A 17,817-nucleotide genomic window follows, 5' to 3' on the forward strand; every position below is an offset into this window, starting at 1 on the left:
ACCAAAGTTCATCCCCAGCCAGATACTGTTTTCTTACCAGACTTTTCAAGATCACATGTACTCTGCTGACTGTAGCCTAGCTTAATGTATAGCCACATCACATAAGTGCTGTTTAGGGTAAACCCTACAAAATGTGGTTAAACTTTGTCTCTGTATTGAGGCAATGACCAACATATCATAGGCCAGAGGTGATGTGTATTACCCTAGGCAAGCCTGTAGTTGTCAGGAGATACCTCAAGTGGCATTTATTGCATTAGGCACAGGCTGTACTGGCTGATAAAATAACAAGAGCCTGGAATTTTCAGTTTCCTGCTCATTTAAAGTACTTAGTCACATTTTAAAACAGGATTAGGCATTTATCTGCAGATTTATCAGATCAGCCAGTTTCATTAGTCAAAACCATGTACAATTAGGCAATCTTGCTTCAAAGTAGAAGTCAACTGCTTACTCAAGTGCAGAGAAGTCTCTTGTGAATGCCCCTAATTTCCACTGCATCACATTTCTTACACCTGAAATCAGTCACTAACACACACTCCCCACACACAGAACACTGGTTTGGTTCCTCAGTTTGGCTACTGACCATCCAGTACAGAAAGAATCCTTCCATTTCATTAGAATTTGCAACATTTAACTGGACTTACCACTGGCTCATTAGAGAAAAACTTCCTAACATACAAGAATCTTTCTAGAGTTTAGTAATATTTGCATTTATTACTAAATATAGTACTCACAATATACACTCACAATAAACATGGTTCCAATAAACATGGTCAAAATAAACATTAAACTTGGCTCTTTCTGATGCAGAGACAGTTTTCACTGGGTACTGGAACTAGACCAAGTAATTGCTCACATCATCATTTTAGTCATTGCTACTTATTAAACTGTCTTTACAGCATACTTACTTACACAAATTAGTACCACTGAAAAATTGAGTAGCTGACAGAAAGCAGGTAATGGTAGTTCTAGGTGACTGCTGCTTCTTTCCTTGCAGGGGAAAGTCTAGTGCTATTTAATAGATTGTATTCAATGAAACTGCAGCCATGTAAAAAGTAAAGCTGGAAGAAAAGTCTTTAATTTATGCCTGCCATTATAAAGAATTAATATATTGTAATAACATTGCTCACATCAAGGAAAACACCTGCAGTTTATGCTGAAGAGGTATTCTTCCAAAGGACAGGTTCATATGTATTAATAAAGTATTTCTGATTGCATTGTTTATCAAGCCTTATTTTTTGTAACACTGTTGTATTTTGATGGACTTGAACTTTCATGTATATTTATTTTATTTCACAGATTACTGAGCCAATAGGTCAGTGATATCAATCCACCTGACATCAAGTGAGAATAAAAGCCTAGTATTAAAAATGTATTTTTCATGAACCACTCACTTGAAAAGAGTGATATTTATTAACATCTTAGTCCTGAAACTGCAGAATAATGCCCAGTCCCTGGCAGTGTTCAAGGCCAGGTTGAATCGGGATTGGAGCCATCTGGTCTAGTGGAAGGTGTCCCTACCTATAGCAGGGGGCTGGAACTGGATGAGATTTAAGGTCCCTTCCAACCCAAACCAGTCTGTGATTCCATGATTGACTAAGTGATGTTTAATCACATGTTAAATAGATTGGATATTGCAAATTCCATTTTTTCCCCACACAAGCCTTAAAAAAAATGTTTAAGAAAAAAAAAAAAATTTACTTGACAACTTTTGAAATTGGAAACCACTTGACCGGAAACTGGAATAAATTATCTGGTAAACACAGTTCCACTGTGCTTATTCTGTGTTATTTGTATCTTAGAGAAACAGAGACTTGTGCTTCTAAATTGCACTGTTTAGGGTGTTAAATGTAACTGAAAACAACACTTTATGGCAGCTATTCCTTTTAATCAGATGTGCCGTGAAATCCAGACATTCAGCAACATCTGCGTAGTATTTTAAGCACTTAGAACAAAAGTCAGTTAAAAACATAATTTCTGCAAAGCTCACAGCTTGTACATTTTCTTAACGCCCATTAGTGGCACAATGCTTCTCTCTCTCATTTGTAACTATTCTAGATGTACATTAAAAAAAAAAAGGAAATAAGACCTATATGCTTTTTTATTAGCTCAAATGTCACTTTTCCTTCCCCAACCCTCATGTGTTTCCTTCACATAGAACTCATTCCAATGAAAGCAATGAATCAGCAGTTCTCTAGGGTTTTAATGAAATACTAGACCTCTAACTAAAGGAAGATAACTGGTTTCTCTTCAGAAATGTGTTATAAAAATGTGCATGAAGAGCCACCTCACTGACCTTTGCGCCTGGGCTGCCTGTTTATCTCCTGTAGGGGATTTCTCTCCCTTCTGATCAGGCCAGAACACCTTTGCTTGTATAACACCACTTGTCGTTTCCAATGGAAAACTAATCCACATGATTGATTACAGATACCTGCTGCTCTCTCTTTTGGAAGTCAGTATTTAAACAATTGTCTTGCTTATTTTAGCAGTAACAGAACAAACACTGAGGGGGTAAGCATTTTAAAATTCACATTAAGCATGCCAGAACTTTCTACATTTCCACCAGTAGTGCAAAGGAAACATTTACTTCCTCTTTTTGGGAGAAGATTAGTTCACATATGGTTTTCCTGCTACACGTTTACACAAGAAAAGGCTTTGACTCATCTTTCAGCTTCAGATTGGGGGTTGGAACTAGATGATCTTAAGGTCCTTTCCAACCCTAACCATTCAATGATATATGTCTTTCCTGCCATCCAATTTTTTTCCCTGATCTTTGGGCAGTTTGGAATTTGACAATATTTTATATCAGAAAATTTTGAAACTTTTCAATCCTACTGGGCACATAGACAATCATCATTATAATGAAAACATTTGGAAAATGTCAGCCAAAGTCCAAATCAATTCCAATTTGATATCAGTGATAAACCTCTCCTTATTTTTCAGTAGGAGCTGGACCAAGTCTGTAAGTTGATTGAGTAGCTGTACTGGTTAAATGTGGAGCTGCTGCCAGTAGACTTAAGTAACCTTGTCTCACAGTGACTTAGACATAGCTACTTAAGACTACATCACAGTCTAATGCAAGTCCAAGTCCTTAAGGCCGGATTCTCAGGACCATATGGAAACTTTTAAACCTGGATTTTTCAGTTCATTAAAAAAGTTATACAAAGTTTACAACTGTGTTGTGAAATATGCACTGTCAATAAATTAACAGACCTGAGTTACTAAGTACTTAAATCATATTCATATTTCACAAGTCTGTGATTTCAAAAACTGCATGAAACCATTCAAAAAATAGGACAGTAGACGGAGATTTTGTTTCAGTAAGGATATATATTCATTTTGTTATTATGTAATTTATGTCCTTACTGGGAAATACCTATGAGGATGCCCTTCTACCTTCTTTATGTCACTTATTTCTTCAAATTAAAAAAAAAATCCCCCATCCGCAAGTACCCTGTATTTTTCAGCAGCCAATTTTGTCTAGATCTTTAGGTTCCCCCTGCGTTGCTAGCATAATGTGCAAGTATTAACATATTAGTAATGATTATATCATAGTAACAACATCCAAAATGCTAATATGCAGCATTTGAAATAAAAATATGCACCAGGAGAAAGATGCCAGTGTAGACAGTGGCATCTACTTTCTAAGCAAAACACAGATAACCTAGATAAGACTTTCTATATACATTTTTTTTCTCAAGGTTATGATATCACACTATTTCAGCCTTCAGGGGAAAATAAAAAAATAGCCACTACTAAAGAAATAAAATTAAAAATAATAATCTTGGGCTTCATGAAAACAAGAAGTACTCACAATACAGTGACAACAGACCACGTACCAGAAGATGAAGAAATGGTCCCTATCTTAACTATGTTATCTCAACATGATAGGTATCTGAAAAGTAATCATGGCATCTCTTACTACCCAAATATCCTCTACAGATATTTATGCAACAGCCCTAACGTATTTTACAAAAATCAACTAAACAAATCTCAATTTCCTGTCTCTCCCAGAGGCCTCAGCTTCTACTGAGACAAACAACTCAATAATATCCTGTCTTAGAGCATTTTTCTACTTCCAGTAAGTAGCCAGATGTAATCACAAATTATTAATAACCCAAAACCCAAAATCATACATCCAGTGGGCAGCAAACAACTATGTATCTAAAATGTGCAAACACATTGACTTGATCAAGGAAAAAGATCTCCAAGTGAAAAATTAATAAAAACATTATTAAAAAAAAAAAGTATCATAAGCCACCTCATTTGGAATGGAAAAAAAACTCCTAGCAGTTTCTAAGACTGAAATACAGTATCTAGTAGGAGTTATAGGGATCCTAAACCATGAAGACTATGTTCAACGCTCCTTATGTGACAAAACAGAAATGCCTCAAAAGGAAGATTCCACAATCTCTTATCCTAGAGGTCAAAAACATCAGTTTTCACTCATGATATATCAACCCATAAATCCTGCACAGCTGAGCCCATCAGTCATCCACCTCGGGGAACAGCCTGCCAGATTCATCAGCAAAATACCCCAAACTGGCACAAAGTGTATATGCAATCCTACTATTCTCAAAACAGCAGAAATTGACTTCTGCGAAGTTATCACATTCCAGAAATCCACAGATAAGTAGAATAATTTCACATACCCACAACTTCAAAGATGAGCAAAATCTACACTATACTTCTATTCCCTCAGCCATCAAATGCAATTGCTTTGAGGAAAATACTTAGTTTTCTTCCTGCTATCCTGATGACTTTCAAAAAAAAAGGATACCCCTTGAAGAAAACATGTGTATCTTCAAGGAAGCCAAAGTAATAGCTGTACATTACCACACTGCAACTTGAAAATTCAACTTTCCCTAACAACATGCTCCTGGCTGTCATATATCACCAGATACAGCAACTTCTGTGGAGGAGCTATTAAACATATAACTTGACTGATTTTGTAATTACCTTGTATTGAAAATGCTTTGAAAGAAAAGGTCATCAATCTTTCTATCTGGCTTTGCACAAACCAATGTACATAAACAGAATCAGAGCATGAAATGTAAATCACTCTCTAATTCTGGGCTTGATCTACATGTTTAACAATCAAATCACTGCAACAATTACTCACAAATGTTTAGTGATGCTAGCACAAAGATGTTCACCCCTGAGCTAAAGATGAAGAAAAGCATTTTACAATACTTGTAGTCATCATGCTGTCACCTTCACTCAAAGACCTTCACTAGAAGGGAAAAAATCATAATTTGAAATAATTACTCAAAATAGTACTACCAAGGCCATCTCCTAAGGTGGGGGCAAATTCCTTGAAATATTTCATAGAATCCTAAAATACCAGGTTGGTAAGGACTCTTATCAAGCTTATGCACCAGGCCTCCCAGGCCCCTTTCCAGGAGCAGCTCCCCAGCCAGGTACATCCCAGCCTGTGCTGCACTCCTGGATTATATTTTTCCAGGTGCAAAACCTTATGCTTGTTCTTGTTGAACTTTGTGAGTTTCTTGTCAGCCCACTCTTCCAGATTATCCAGGCATTCCTGCAGGGTGGCTCTCCCTTCCAAAATTTCCACTTCTGCACTTAGGTTGTCAGCAGACTTCATCAGGGTACACTTGCTCCCATCTTTCAGATGACTTATGAGAAAGTATTAAATAGTGGTGGGTTTTGGTGAGTTGATATAGGATTTATTTTCACTATCATCTCCACCCCTTTTCAGCCAAATTTGAATGCCATGGCACACAGAACATTTTTTTTTTGTTTTGGTTTGTTTTTTTTCATGTAGTCCTAAACTTTTAAGCAAATTGCCTTAGGCAAAAGATAATTTTTCTGTCTACTACAACTCTGTCCAGCTACAGATTGATAAGAGTTTTCACTTGATTGTTTTCTGTTCATCATGGTTGTGCATCATCACTTTTATTGCTTTATGAAGTGGTATTTGGCTCTAAGGTCAAAGTTCCTTACAGACTCAGTAGAGTGGATGAAGAATCAGAAGACTGGAAAAGAATAGGTGTGATACCCATCTTCAAAAAGCGAGAAATTGAAGATGTCATGACTTACAGATCCATTAGTAAAACATGCTGAAAAGAATAATCAGGCTACCTCTCTAGGGCAAAGAGTTTTATTTGGTATATGTACCATCTATGAATGCAACAGCAAACTAAACATATACTCATTAAATATTCTGGTGGCATCAATCCAGAACTCTGTGTGTCACAGAAGACAGGACTTGTTTAAATTTATCCCGACAAACTGGAAAAAAAACAGGATGACATTCACTAAAGACAAGTCTTAAGATGCTAAATACAGACAGGAATAATCAATAAAACAAATACAGACTATAGAACAGTAGGGATGACTGACTCAAGATGACATCACCACTGAATGTGTCATAGAAAAGGCAAAGAACTCTGTGGGTACAGGCTATAAAAATCCTTCTGCTCTGCTCAGCATGAATGAAATGTCCAGTTGGACTTGAGTGATTTTAGGGCATTGCAAATGAACTGAAAACAAAGAAAAAAAGTTCAGATGTGACTAACATGAGGCACTAATGGTATGTAAACATGTACTGAGAAGCAAGACTAGAATGCAAATATCTATCTACATACGTTAAATTAAAAAGTACACTCTGTGAGAGACATGGGGTAATAATCTCAAAATATGCAAAGAATGGCTTTAAAGGAAGGGGTTTAAATGAAAAACAAGCTACTCTCAAAGTCTATGACAGCATAGTAACTGATTGGCTTCAATTTCAGTAAGAAAGATTCTATGCATATAACAAAACATTTCCTACTACTAAGGCTAAATGACTAGAAGAGACAAAAGCAGCAGAAATACATCGAGTTTGAACTGATGATAGTTCTAAAAAGCTTAGATAAGCATTGTGAAAGAATGCCATGCATATAATTGAACTTTCTTTGGAGTCAGAGAACATGGACCATCCTTTCTGTTTTCCATCACCTCCTAAAAAACAGCTTTTGCCAGAACTGAACCAGTGATGGGATTGCCAGAAAAGAATTTTTAATCTTAGTAAATACAAAGTAACTTCCCTTATTTATGTATTTAAAAGGAAAAGTCTGTAAGAATATTTTCAGACTTTTCAATTCATTGCTTATCGGATTCTGTATTGTAGGCACTCTTCATCTTCATCCTTCATAAGAAAAGGCCTTTAGAAAAAATAAACTAAAAAAAAAAAAAAAATTGCTCAAAGAAAAATAAATTCTTTTTTGACTAATAAAATGATCAAAGAATAACATACAAGCCACATGAGACCAATGAGATGAATTTTATCAAATAGAAAATATCATAAAATAAGTACAAAAATATAGCTAAAGGAGGTTCAGTTTGCTATTTTATTAATTCGGTTGTCATTTCTGACAAAGTCAAAGGAAACTTTAGAGAAGTCTTTGATAGTAATCCTTCAAAAAAAAAAAAAGAAAGCTATACATTAAAAGTTTAATAATAAAAAGAAACAACAAACCAGATTCTATTCAGTTGCTATATGACGTGCTGAGATCAGCCCGCTTCTTATCCCTAAAAAAGTCACTGGTTTAAGACATCTGGGGGAAAAAAAAATAAAAATAAAACTATTATTTTGCATTACAGTTATGTTTGCAACTGTTATTTTGTAATAGTTTGTTTTGGTTTTCCTAAGCCACATTGCAGAGATTCCCAAGGGAGGTCACAAAAGATCCCAATGCTGAGGAAACAAAACGGATGAATAAGCACACTACAGTCAGGACATCCTGTCTGAAATGTAGATGAGTTGTAGTCTTCTCTCTGGAAATTTGGTTTGAAAGGCCCATAGGAAGCTGCCCTCAGTTTTCTCTTATCATCTCCTTTTAACACTGAGCTATCGAAGTTACATTTAGCATTACAGGGCAATGCAAATGTAACAGCAAAGATAAGAACATTGGTTTTGTCCTAAATAAATCAATGTATAAATAAAGTTTAAGGAAAACAATGATGCTTTCTTACAAAATTTTCTTCAAGCAAAGAAGGAGTTTTATGGTACTTGGAACATAATGAAGAATCCTTTAAAATGCATTAAACAGGCTCATTTTTCGAACATATGAAGTCAGCTGAATTCTGCAGTTGATAACAGTTTTAATACAAGTAAGTGGAAGTCATGGGTGAAGTAAACATACATTTACAAAATGGCTGGATTTGGGTCAAGCCTGAGTGCCAACTGTATACAAATAGAACTGTATTGAAAAATTTTTCATCTTCATAACATGTGCAAACACACAAAGCCCTTCTGTAGAAGGTTATCACAAATCTAAAATCATTTACCCAATTACTTGAAGCTCAGACAACAATGTTCAAGTTTAACACAAGCTCTCTACTAAGTCAGGCCTTTGATATTTTTCTGGGGTGGTTTTGAGTTTCTTTTTCTTGACTCATTTCACCCCTTTCTCATTAGAGAATGCAGAATCTCAAAGTCTGTGTTACAGAAATAAATACTTTGCAACTCCAGGAAACAGGTTTGCTGAGGCACATAATTAACTACTGTTAAGGAGCAGAATGCACATGGTAGCATCAATTTGACTTTGGATGCAGGAATGGTATCATATAAATATTTACCACATCCAGTCAGTATGATGTAAAAACAATTTCACATAGATTTGCTTTTTTTTTTGACTCTGCTGTAAAATGGTTTTGACTATAAATGTCAGTTTAGCTAGGTTAAGTTTTTAAAACATATCATAGAATCATAGAATAGTCAGGGTTGTAAAGGACCTTAGGATCATCAAGTTCCAACCCCACTGGCAGGGGCTGGGACACCTCACACTAAACCGTGCCACCCAAGGCTCTGCCCAACCTGGCCTTGAACACTGCCAGGGATGGAGCATTCACAACTTCCTTGGGCAACCCATTCCAGTGCCTCACCACTCTCACAGTAAAGAATATCCTTTGCATCTTACATATAAAGTCAATTCAGGTGTTTCCCAGACAGAAATATTTTCTTGAAACAAGTCCTTGAAACAAGAAAAGAAAAAAGATTAATCTGTCTTCTCTTCCTTATATTAGTCTGTGTAAGCAAGTATAAGTCTAAATTTGAGGTGTTGACATGGTTCGGCTTAGTCCTTTAGAGAAACTGAATGCTCAGTAACTGAAACACTACTTACAAGCACAAAAGAGAAATGAAGGCAAGTAACAATCTGCTCTTAATTTGTGATACTGCAATCCATAGAAACGTGAATTCAAGTGTACCACCACAGAAACAAGCTAGACCACTGTGAGCAGAGGTTGTATCTAAACAAGCTTTCCACCCTCTATCAAATGGCTTCCACTCTGTTTGGTGTTTCAGGTCTGAAGACAGGCACACACACACAAATCAGCATGCTCAATCTCCCTTAATCTCCCCTTTTCCATATTTTACACAATTATTTAGGAGGATAGCATAAACTTGCTGCTCCCTTTTCTGCATAAATCCTCCCTTAGTCAGGAAAAAGATCAACACAGGAAAAATATTTTTGGCTACAATAAATGATGTATCGAATTAGCAAATCAGGCAGTCAGTATCATACAGAATTGAATATGGTCAAGAGATGTTTCAGGTATTTGCATATGCAGTTCTCAGTATGTGGGACTTTGGAGTCCATTTTGCGATTCATTAACATCATTCGCATAAAGTTCTCAAAGCATTTTTAATTACATTAGTTCATAATTTCCCTAAAAGGCATGTTAACATTTTCCCTATTTTGCAAGTAAGTGCATTCAGAGCAGAACTTGCCCTACGTAACTTGGGACCTACAACTGAGCTGGTAGCCTGAATATCTCTTCATATTCAAGATCTATGTCTATTCAACATAGGCCAAAGAGTTTAAGGCATAACTCATTTGGCCAAATGTAGACATAGTCTTTAGGAGAAGATAAATACCCCATACTCCCACAGCAGTACTGGATAACTCTCCAAGAAGAAACAGAGCCTGTTGTGCAGACATCCATACCTGTTCAGATAAGAACCACTTCTATTCACATTCACATGCTGCATTGCTGCCATTATAACACAAGTAACATACACCCCTCCACCACAAACCTCTGATCTTTACATCTGAACCTTAACTGTCATGGTTTACTGGATTAAGATGGATGGTTGGTTTATGTATGCCAGCAGCTTGCCAGACAGCCTTTCCCATTTATTTGTTCACTTCTTTGTGCTCCTGTCATCCTTTTCCTCTTCTCTGAGTTGTTTTCAGGTGGGCAGCACTTACCAAGTGTCGCACCTTGCGAAGCATTACTATGCAACCTAGCACAATTCTGATTCATTTTGGGGATCAGTGCATATTAGCATAATGAAAACAAGTAGATACCAGTACTGAACAATCCTGCTTCAGCTAAAGAAAACAAGCTTTCACACCCAGGCAGGATTAGAAATTAGAACCTTTTCCTCTGCTCAAGCTTTCAAATATACCTAAACTGAGCCTGAAGAAAAATATATTATTTTTGTTAATGCTAGTTGGTATTAAAATTTAACTGTCCAGGTGCATAATATGCCTAGTTTTTATCTCTAAATCTATTCCCCTGGTCTGGGCCTTATGATGACCAGAAATAAATGCTCCTGACAAACCTTGGAATCAACCTCTGCAAGAAAAAAAAGTTACACAAATCATACTGTGTTTTTTAAATGAGCTATGATATTTCATCTTCACAGTACTATACATACAATAGAGAGACAGTAGAGACAGTTAAACACTTACAGAAGGCAATTTGGACCTCATATTGAGCTGAATTACTTTGCAAGTAATTCTATCTCTAGTCACTTTGAAGATGACTACTTATCTTCATCCTTTATGCCAGGAATAAAAGCACTGCTCAATTAGCAGTCTCCAGCGAGGTGACCTGAATCTCCCTCCTTCTTTAACAGGGATTAACTTCTCCCTGTGTTAACAAGGATTTGCTGCGCTTCAGCAGTGTATGTTTTGTCATGTACCCTCCCCTCCCACATTTTTTTTTTTTTTATCAGGGCCATGGAGGACTGCTAATCAAAGAAAATACAAGAACCATCTCTAAAATATACTATTGTTCAGTTAGAAAGTTGAGAAACATGTTACAGAATATATAGAATAGGGCAATACCTTTTGGCCACCAGCAGGAAACTGGAGCATTGCTTTATGTGAGCATGTAAATACAGATATTCATAAATTAAATACTTGCCACTGCATTTCTCTATTTAAAAACAAAGACACCAGACAAGGATTTAGGCTTTGAATCTTCTCTTTTTTTTTGCCTCAGAAAGCAATATAATAAAAAGCACTGTCCCTGTTATAGTGGTTTGTGAAATTAAAAAAAAAAAGGAAAAAAGAGAAATAAGAATACATGATATTTCTGAAATTGCATGATGATTTTATGTCTGGTTTTGGTGCTTTGAGCTCTTTTCTGTGTGGTGAGAAGGAAATGATTCCTTACAACTACAGTAATAAAGGCAGCTATTATACTCCTAGATTACTTTAATACTATAGTAACTCTAACACCTTAGCTAAGTATAGAGAAATAGAACTTACCTTAAAAATCAAATCCTTTTTCCCATAACGAAGCTCTTTCAGCTGGGCTTGGATCTTTTTTGACTGAAAATGAGGAATGCAAAATCAGGTTGTTGGGGTTTTTTGTTTTTTTTTTTTTTTAGCTACTTACTTTTAAAGTCAGAAAAAAAGGTAGCCAGTTCTGAAAACAGCAGAAACTAGATCAGCTTTAAAATGCAGAAGAAGAACCAAAACCAATGTCAACTGCTTTTCCAGGGTAGCAGGTATAAACCAGGCAAAAGTGCCAAGAGAAATGTAAAAGGACACTCACCTAAAGCACGTACATGAGATGATACTTCTGTGAATAACTATGTGGATTACACATTTTCAACATGAGATGTTCTCAATACTTCCTTGAAATGTAACTGAAGGCATCACCTTCGATCATCTTTTTCCAAGAGGGAAAAAGGTTCCATAGCATTAAGCATGTTCTTTGTAACGACCAGGAATTTCCATGTGGTACCCAAAAGAACTAGGTTCTCAGTCTGTGACCCTGTGCTCCAAAACAGGCATAGTTACACTGATTTATATCCGTTTAGGATGATATTTATTTTAAATACTGTCACATTTATCCTTAAATAATTTAAAGTAATGATTTATACGTTATTGTATTTATTTATACACAACAAAATAGAAATGGGGCTTTTTAATACTGCACCAAACTATCCAAGGAGCATTATTTCACCCTTTATCTACAAATCCTTCCAAAGTAATATTACTTTTTTAAACAAAATCCAGAGTCTCAACTGATATTCAGTACATTTATTAGTTAATGCCAAATATTTAGAGCTCCTTGGAATGGATTAGAAGTCCGTTTACTGAAATAGCAGATCCATAAACATAATATATTACAGATGATAGTATATCTTTCATAAACAAACTGAAGCTTTTGGGAAGATTTTATGTCTTTCCAACTGGTGCCGCCAAATTCAGTGACAGGCTTCTGGGATGGATGAACGAATTTAAAGGTAAAATTTTAGAACCCACTTCAAGTAGTTAAGGAGGAATGCCATATGGGTTATCACATTCTGTAAGATATGAAAAAAATAGCTAAGATAAGCTCAGTTCAGTTCTTTCTTCTGTAACTATATTTGCTGTTATTTCATCTACAGAGCCATCTAGAATTCATCTAGAGTGCAACTAGAAGTGTCCTCTGGTCTGGACCTGGACCATATGATCAGTAGACCTATGGAATATATTCCACTTGCACATAGGCCACATAGAAAACCTTAACCAACTTAAATTGTTCCATGAGTTGTGCTTAAGAAAATATACAGTTTCTGTTACACAGCCTGATGGCTGTTCTATAGTGGCTATAGTGGGATCTAACAGTTACAATTAAGGTATCACTCATTTGCTCAATCACAAACCTGTGATGAAATTAAGAGTTACAGAGCTAAATGTATTTAGTGTGTAATTTAAGTTTAGACTCAAAAGCCCGCATATGACCTGTCATTCTTTGTGATAAAATTTGGTTGGTTTGGGGGTTTTCTGCATTTCCTGGGAGAGGACTCAAAAAAACTGACACCTTTTAGTGCAGTCAGTGGGATAAGATCCTCATAAAAACCTGGGCGATATCAAACTTTAAACCAAAGCATGTGGGAGCATTTCCTAGAGCATACCCCTTTCTGTGTTCTGGGAAGCCTGAGGTTTGCACCACTTGCACCACCCTCTCCAGGGCTCTGAATTCTCAGAGAAGCAAACCCAGCCCTGTGAACTGTGCAGGAACACAAGCATGCTCTCATCTATGCAACTGGACAAAAAGGAATCACAGGGCTCATTACAGCTGTCTGCATGCAGCCCCAGAGAGCAGAACAAAGCAGGAGCTTCCTGGTAGGCAAATCTATCCATGAAGGCTATTTGATCTAAGAACTAGAAGGATACTGATTTCACACAGTTGTTACACATGGTGACTATACTACTTAATTAAATAGCAGAAAATACACTGTGTTTCTCTGGCTGACACCACCTAACTGGCAAAACAACAAGAGGAGGATGCTCCTGCAGTAACTTTGCTGGTTCTAATGGCACTAACCTGCTTAAAAGCCACAAACTTGCTAGGATGATTCATAACCTGAGATTCTGAAAGTTTAAAATACACTCACAATCCACTGCCCTGAGTGTTAGTTATCTTAGGTTTATTTTGCTGAAATTCTCCGACAGCCAGACTTGTCAGACTACAATAAATTTAATTTGAGGCTTTGCCCTTAGATTTGACAACATTTATGCAGCAAATATTACAGACATAATCAGGGAAAAGATCTTCAAGTTAATCACCAAACACTGAAGACATTATGCAACTAGGAAAAACAAACTTGAAAAAAAACGGATAAACAAAAGCTATGTTGCACACGCTGATTTTTTAAGTAGTAAACAAGGGAAGGAAGAATGTTTGTATTCATATACTGTGGCATGTTTGAAAGCAACAATGGTGGGATAGGAAGACAACATAGATTTTGAGGAGCTACAAAAAAATACCCCAAAACCCTGTTATTTCCAACTGAGGATTGCTAAGTAACCATGGTTGCAGATATTCAGTTAGGCCAAATAGCTAATATAACTAGAAATCACTATTTTGACCTCATAGCATTGACCTCTGAGTTAAAAGGTAGAGCCTTTAATGCAGAAAACACGTTCAAGCATCATTATGAAAATTTTACCCAAGAAGCAAAGTGTTACGTTTGCGTTTCATTCCAGCGAGGTTACAGAAATTACAGATGCAAAAACCATAACTAAAGTAATGTAAATGAGTAAACCAGATTCGTATACAGTAATACACTCTTTCATGAAAAGTTAAATAGCTAAAGGGACTGCTCGCATGAATGCACTCACTGGTAGATTTATGTATTAGCAAAAAAAAAGGGCTTTTTTATCACAGACTGTCTTTACTACCTTGCTCCTCAGTACAGAGAAAATTTCTTTCCCTCTTTTTCATACAGTGACCCTTTCTCCTTGAAGTAATGAAACATTATAGTAATCTATAATAATAAATCTTTCCTGTCTCTTCATTAATTTCAAAAGAGATTTAGCTTTTCCTGTCTTAGTCTAGGCATGGAGAGCAGTGAAAGGAAATGAGGTTTATATATGTTATAGGTGTATAATATACATCAACAGAGCTATATATACTTTTCATTAGCATCCCCAGACATTATTTTATTTGTCTAAAACTTGAGTTTGCAGCTTGCTAACACATTTCAGTTTCTTCTAGTGAAGTCACAGAAATGAACTGAGATAAGAGCACTTTAAGAATGCTCACCATACATTCAGAATCTATAATCTATACTAATACCTCAGCACAAAAGACTTTGATGCAAACTTCTTTTGAGTATGTTAGATTTAGAATATAGAAGAAACTTACTTACTTCTTCTGCATGAATACCACAAAGCTTGTTTCCTGATAAGAGCTTGGTTTTGAGGCTTTTGTTCTAAGAGGGAAAAAAAAATACAGTTTTATTACTGAGAGTTACTGAAATATTAAGAGAACAGTAAAACATACTGGTTTTATTTTACACATGGATAACACCTTCCAGTCCCCAGCAGACACAAATAAGATATATGTATCCTGGCACAGTGTCCTCTCTTACAGGATTCTATGATTCTATAACTTTGCATTAAACCCTGCTTTCAGGGGAACAGCACTGCACATAGAAACCTAGCAATGTAGCAACTGAAGCAATTTAGATTGGATACATTGAGGTAAAAAAAGGAAAAAAAAATCCCTCTAGTTCTTTCCCGGTGTCAACTACGTAGCTCAATATAATTTTCAGTAAATCATTATAGCAACTGAGTAATAGGGCCAAGATCTCACCACTTGACCTTGATCAAATTCATGGGGTCTTTCTGCTAAATACCTGATAGCATTTTTCCAACTCAACATGATTTTTCATGTAGGAGTTTTAACTGTATTTCTTCTCATTTTCAGGAAAAAGAATAAACCCTGATAAAATGAGTTTTCAATAGTCTGGTAATTCTTCCTGCACTCCTCAATCTTCCCCTCTACTCTGCCCTGGTGAGACCCCATCTGGAATATTGTGTCCAGTTCTGGGCCCCTCAGTTCAAGAAGGACAGGGAGCTGCTGGAGAGAGTCCAGCGCAGGGCAACAAAGATGATTAAGGGAGTGGAGCATCTCCCTTATGAGGAAAGACTGAGGGAGCTGGGTCTCTATAGTTTAGAGAAGAGGAGACTGAGGGGTGACCTTATTAGTGTCTATAAATATATAAAGGGGGAGTGTCACGAGGATGGAGCCAGGCTCTACTCAGTGGCAAACAATGATAGGACAAGGGGTAATGGGTACAAACTGGAACACAAGAGGTTCCACTTAAACTTGAGAAGAAACTTCTTCTCAGTGAGGGTGACGAAACACTGGAACAGGCTGCCCAGGGAGGTTGTGAAGTCTCCTTCCCTGGAGACGTTCAAAACTCGCCTGGACACATTCCTGTGTAACATTATCTAGGTGTTCCTGCTCCGGCAGGGGGATTGGACTAGATGATCTTTCGAGGTCCCTTCCAATCTCTAGCATACTGTGATACTGTGTGTGATATTGAATAATTGACAGTGACATGTAAAGACTTCTCTGCAGTGAGAATATCTATCAAAACTGTTCAGAAACATGAGTATTCAATAAGCAGATCTTCAAGTGCTGGTCATAATATGCTGAACACTAAAAGAAAATTAAAAGAACACCAAAACCAACCTCTCATATGCTACACTGCATTTCGGGAATGAGTAGTTATTATTGAATATTATTGAATAGCAGTAACTTTCTTGAACATTCTGCATGAGAACAAGCTAGCATTAGAGAAAAAACAGGTCATTCCACCCAGCTCAAATTGAGGTCCACATCCCACTGAAACTCTGTGTCCTGGGTTCAGCAGTAGCAGTCATGTTTCTCCTCCTTGGTAGCTGGTGCAGTGCAGTGTTTTGACTTTCGGCTCGGGAACAGAGCTGATAGTGATGTTTTGGTTTGGCCAAGGACTTTGTGAGCCTCATGCTCTGCCAGGGAGGAGGGGAAGCCGGGAGGAAGCAGAGACAGGACACCTGACCCAAACTGACCAAAGAGCTATTCCATACCACAGCACATCATGTCCAGGATGTAACTGGGAGTTAGCCGGAAGGGCTGGGAGACTGCAGGGTTGGAGGAGGTATCGGTCGGAGCTTGGTCGGGCTTGGGGGGAGAGTTATCGGTCAGCGGGTGGTGAGGTGTTGTATTCTCTTCCCTTGTTATTTCCTTTATCATTATTATCATTGGTGGTAGCAGTAGTGATTTGTGTTATACCTTAGTTACTAAACTGTTCTTATCTCAACCCGTGGGAGTTGCATTCTTTTGATTCTCCTCTCCGTCCCTCCGAGAGCAGGGGGAGGGCAAGAAAGGGGGGGAAGTGAGCGAACGAATTACCTGACTGGGTTTAAACCACGACACTCTGGAAGCTTTACTTCCAAAATTAAAAGCTTGGAGGTTTTCTTGGGAAAAAAAACCCAACTTTTCTTATTAAAGCAAATGCAAAGAAACTAAAATTCCATTGAAGCCTCCTTTGCACAATTCCAAAATAAAGTAAAGATACATCAAAATAAAAATAACATCTTTTCAGATGTTTCACTGTCACTACCTATTGTGCAGCAATACACACTGCTGCAGAAACAATAAATCTTTTCCAGCTGTTTGACACAGATACCCACAGTTCTTAATGCAGCAGAAAAGAATTGGGATGTTACTTTGAGGCAACCCAGATTCTGCCTCACAAAATATGATTTACAAAGGGCTGTTTGTTTGTGGAGAGAGAAGAAATACTGCTCTACTAAGTTTCACACTCTTACTGTTTGTTCTTCATTTGAAAATGATGTTGTAGCTCATCACAGAGCAGCACCTTATCATACTAACCACTGTAGAAATACAGAACATGACAACTGGCTCTGCACAAAGGGGATTAAGTAGCAGATACAAGATGAACAGAGATATATCAAACAGAAACCAAAGAGATGAAGCACACCCAACACATCTGTTGCTCACCAGGGGTACATCTAAAAGAGCTCTGTTGTACTGTGATCACACAGTAGATGAGACCGGTTTCACATAAAAGATCAGCATCACCTCTTGGGATGATGGCCAAACACTTGTGCCAAAGGCACTTTTGCATTAAGGAACCATACTTAATTAACTCAGGAAGTCTTGTTTTGACTAACTAGCTTAAGTATTCTCCAGTCCCCCTAAAGCCTGGTGATGGTTGGCTTAGGTAACAGACTCTGTTCATATTTCAGATCTAAAGTAAGAATGACCTGCAATCCTTACATTTTTTAC

The 17,817-nt window shown here is 37.1% G+C and overlaps 1 protein-coding gene across 1 annotated transcript in view; it reads right to left on the reverse strand.

Annotated features, from left to right (window-relative positions):
* LUZP2 (leucine zipper protein 2) overlaps positions 1 to 17,817 on the reverse strand; it is a 181,795-nt gene that overhangs the window by 42,583 nt on the left and 121,395 nt on the right. The window contains exons 6-7 of the mRNA XM_057414394.1: positions 14,885 to 14,947; positions 11,505 to 11,567 (exon numbers count right to left, since the gene is read on the reverse strand). Coding sequence (XP_057270377.1) covers positions 11,505 to 11,567; positions 14,885 to 14,947 — 126 coding nt within the window. The remainder of the gene's footprint in view (positions 1 to 11,504; positions 11,568 to 14,884; positions 14,948 to 17,817) is intronic.

Source organism: Pezoporus wallicus, unplaced genomic scaffold (assembly GCF_028554395.1).
Source record: "Pezoporus wallicus isolate ANWC-B61680 ecotype Strahan unplaced genomic scaffold, APGP_CSIRO_Pwel_v1 contig_5967, whole genome shotgun sequence".
Classification (NCBI taxonomy): Eukaryota; Metazoa; Chordata; class Aves; order Psittaciformes; family Psittacidae; genus Pezoporus; species Pezoporus wallicus.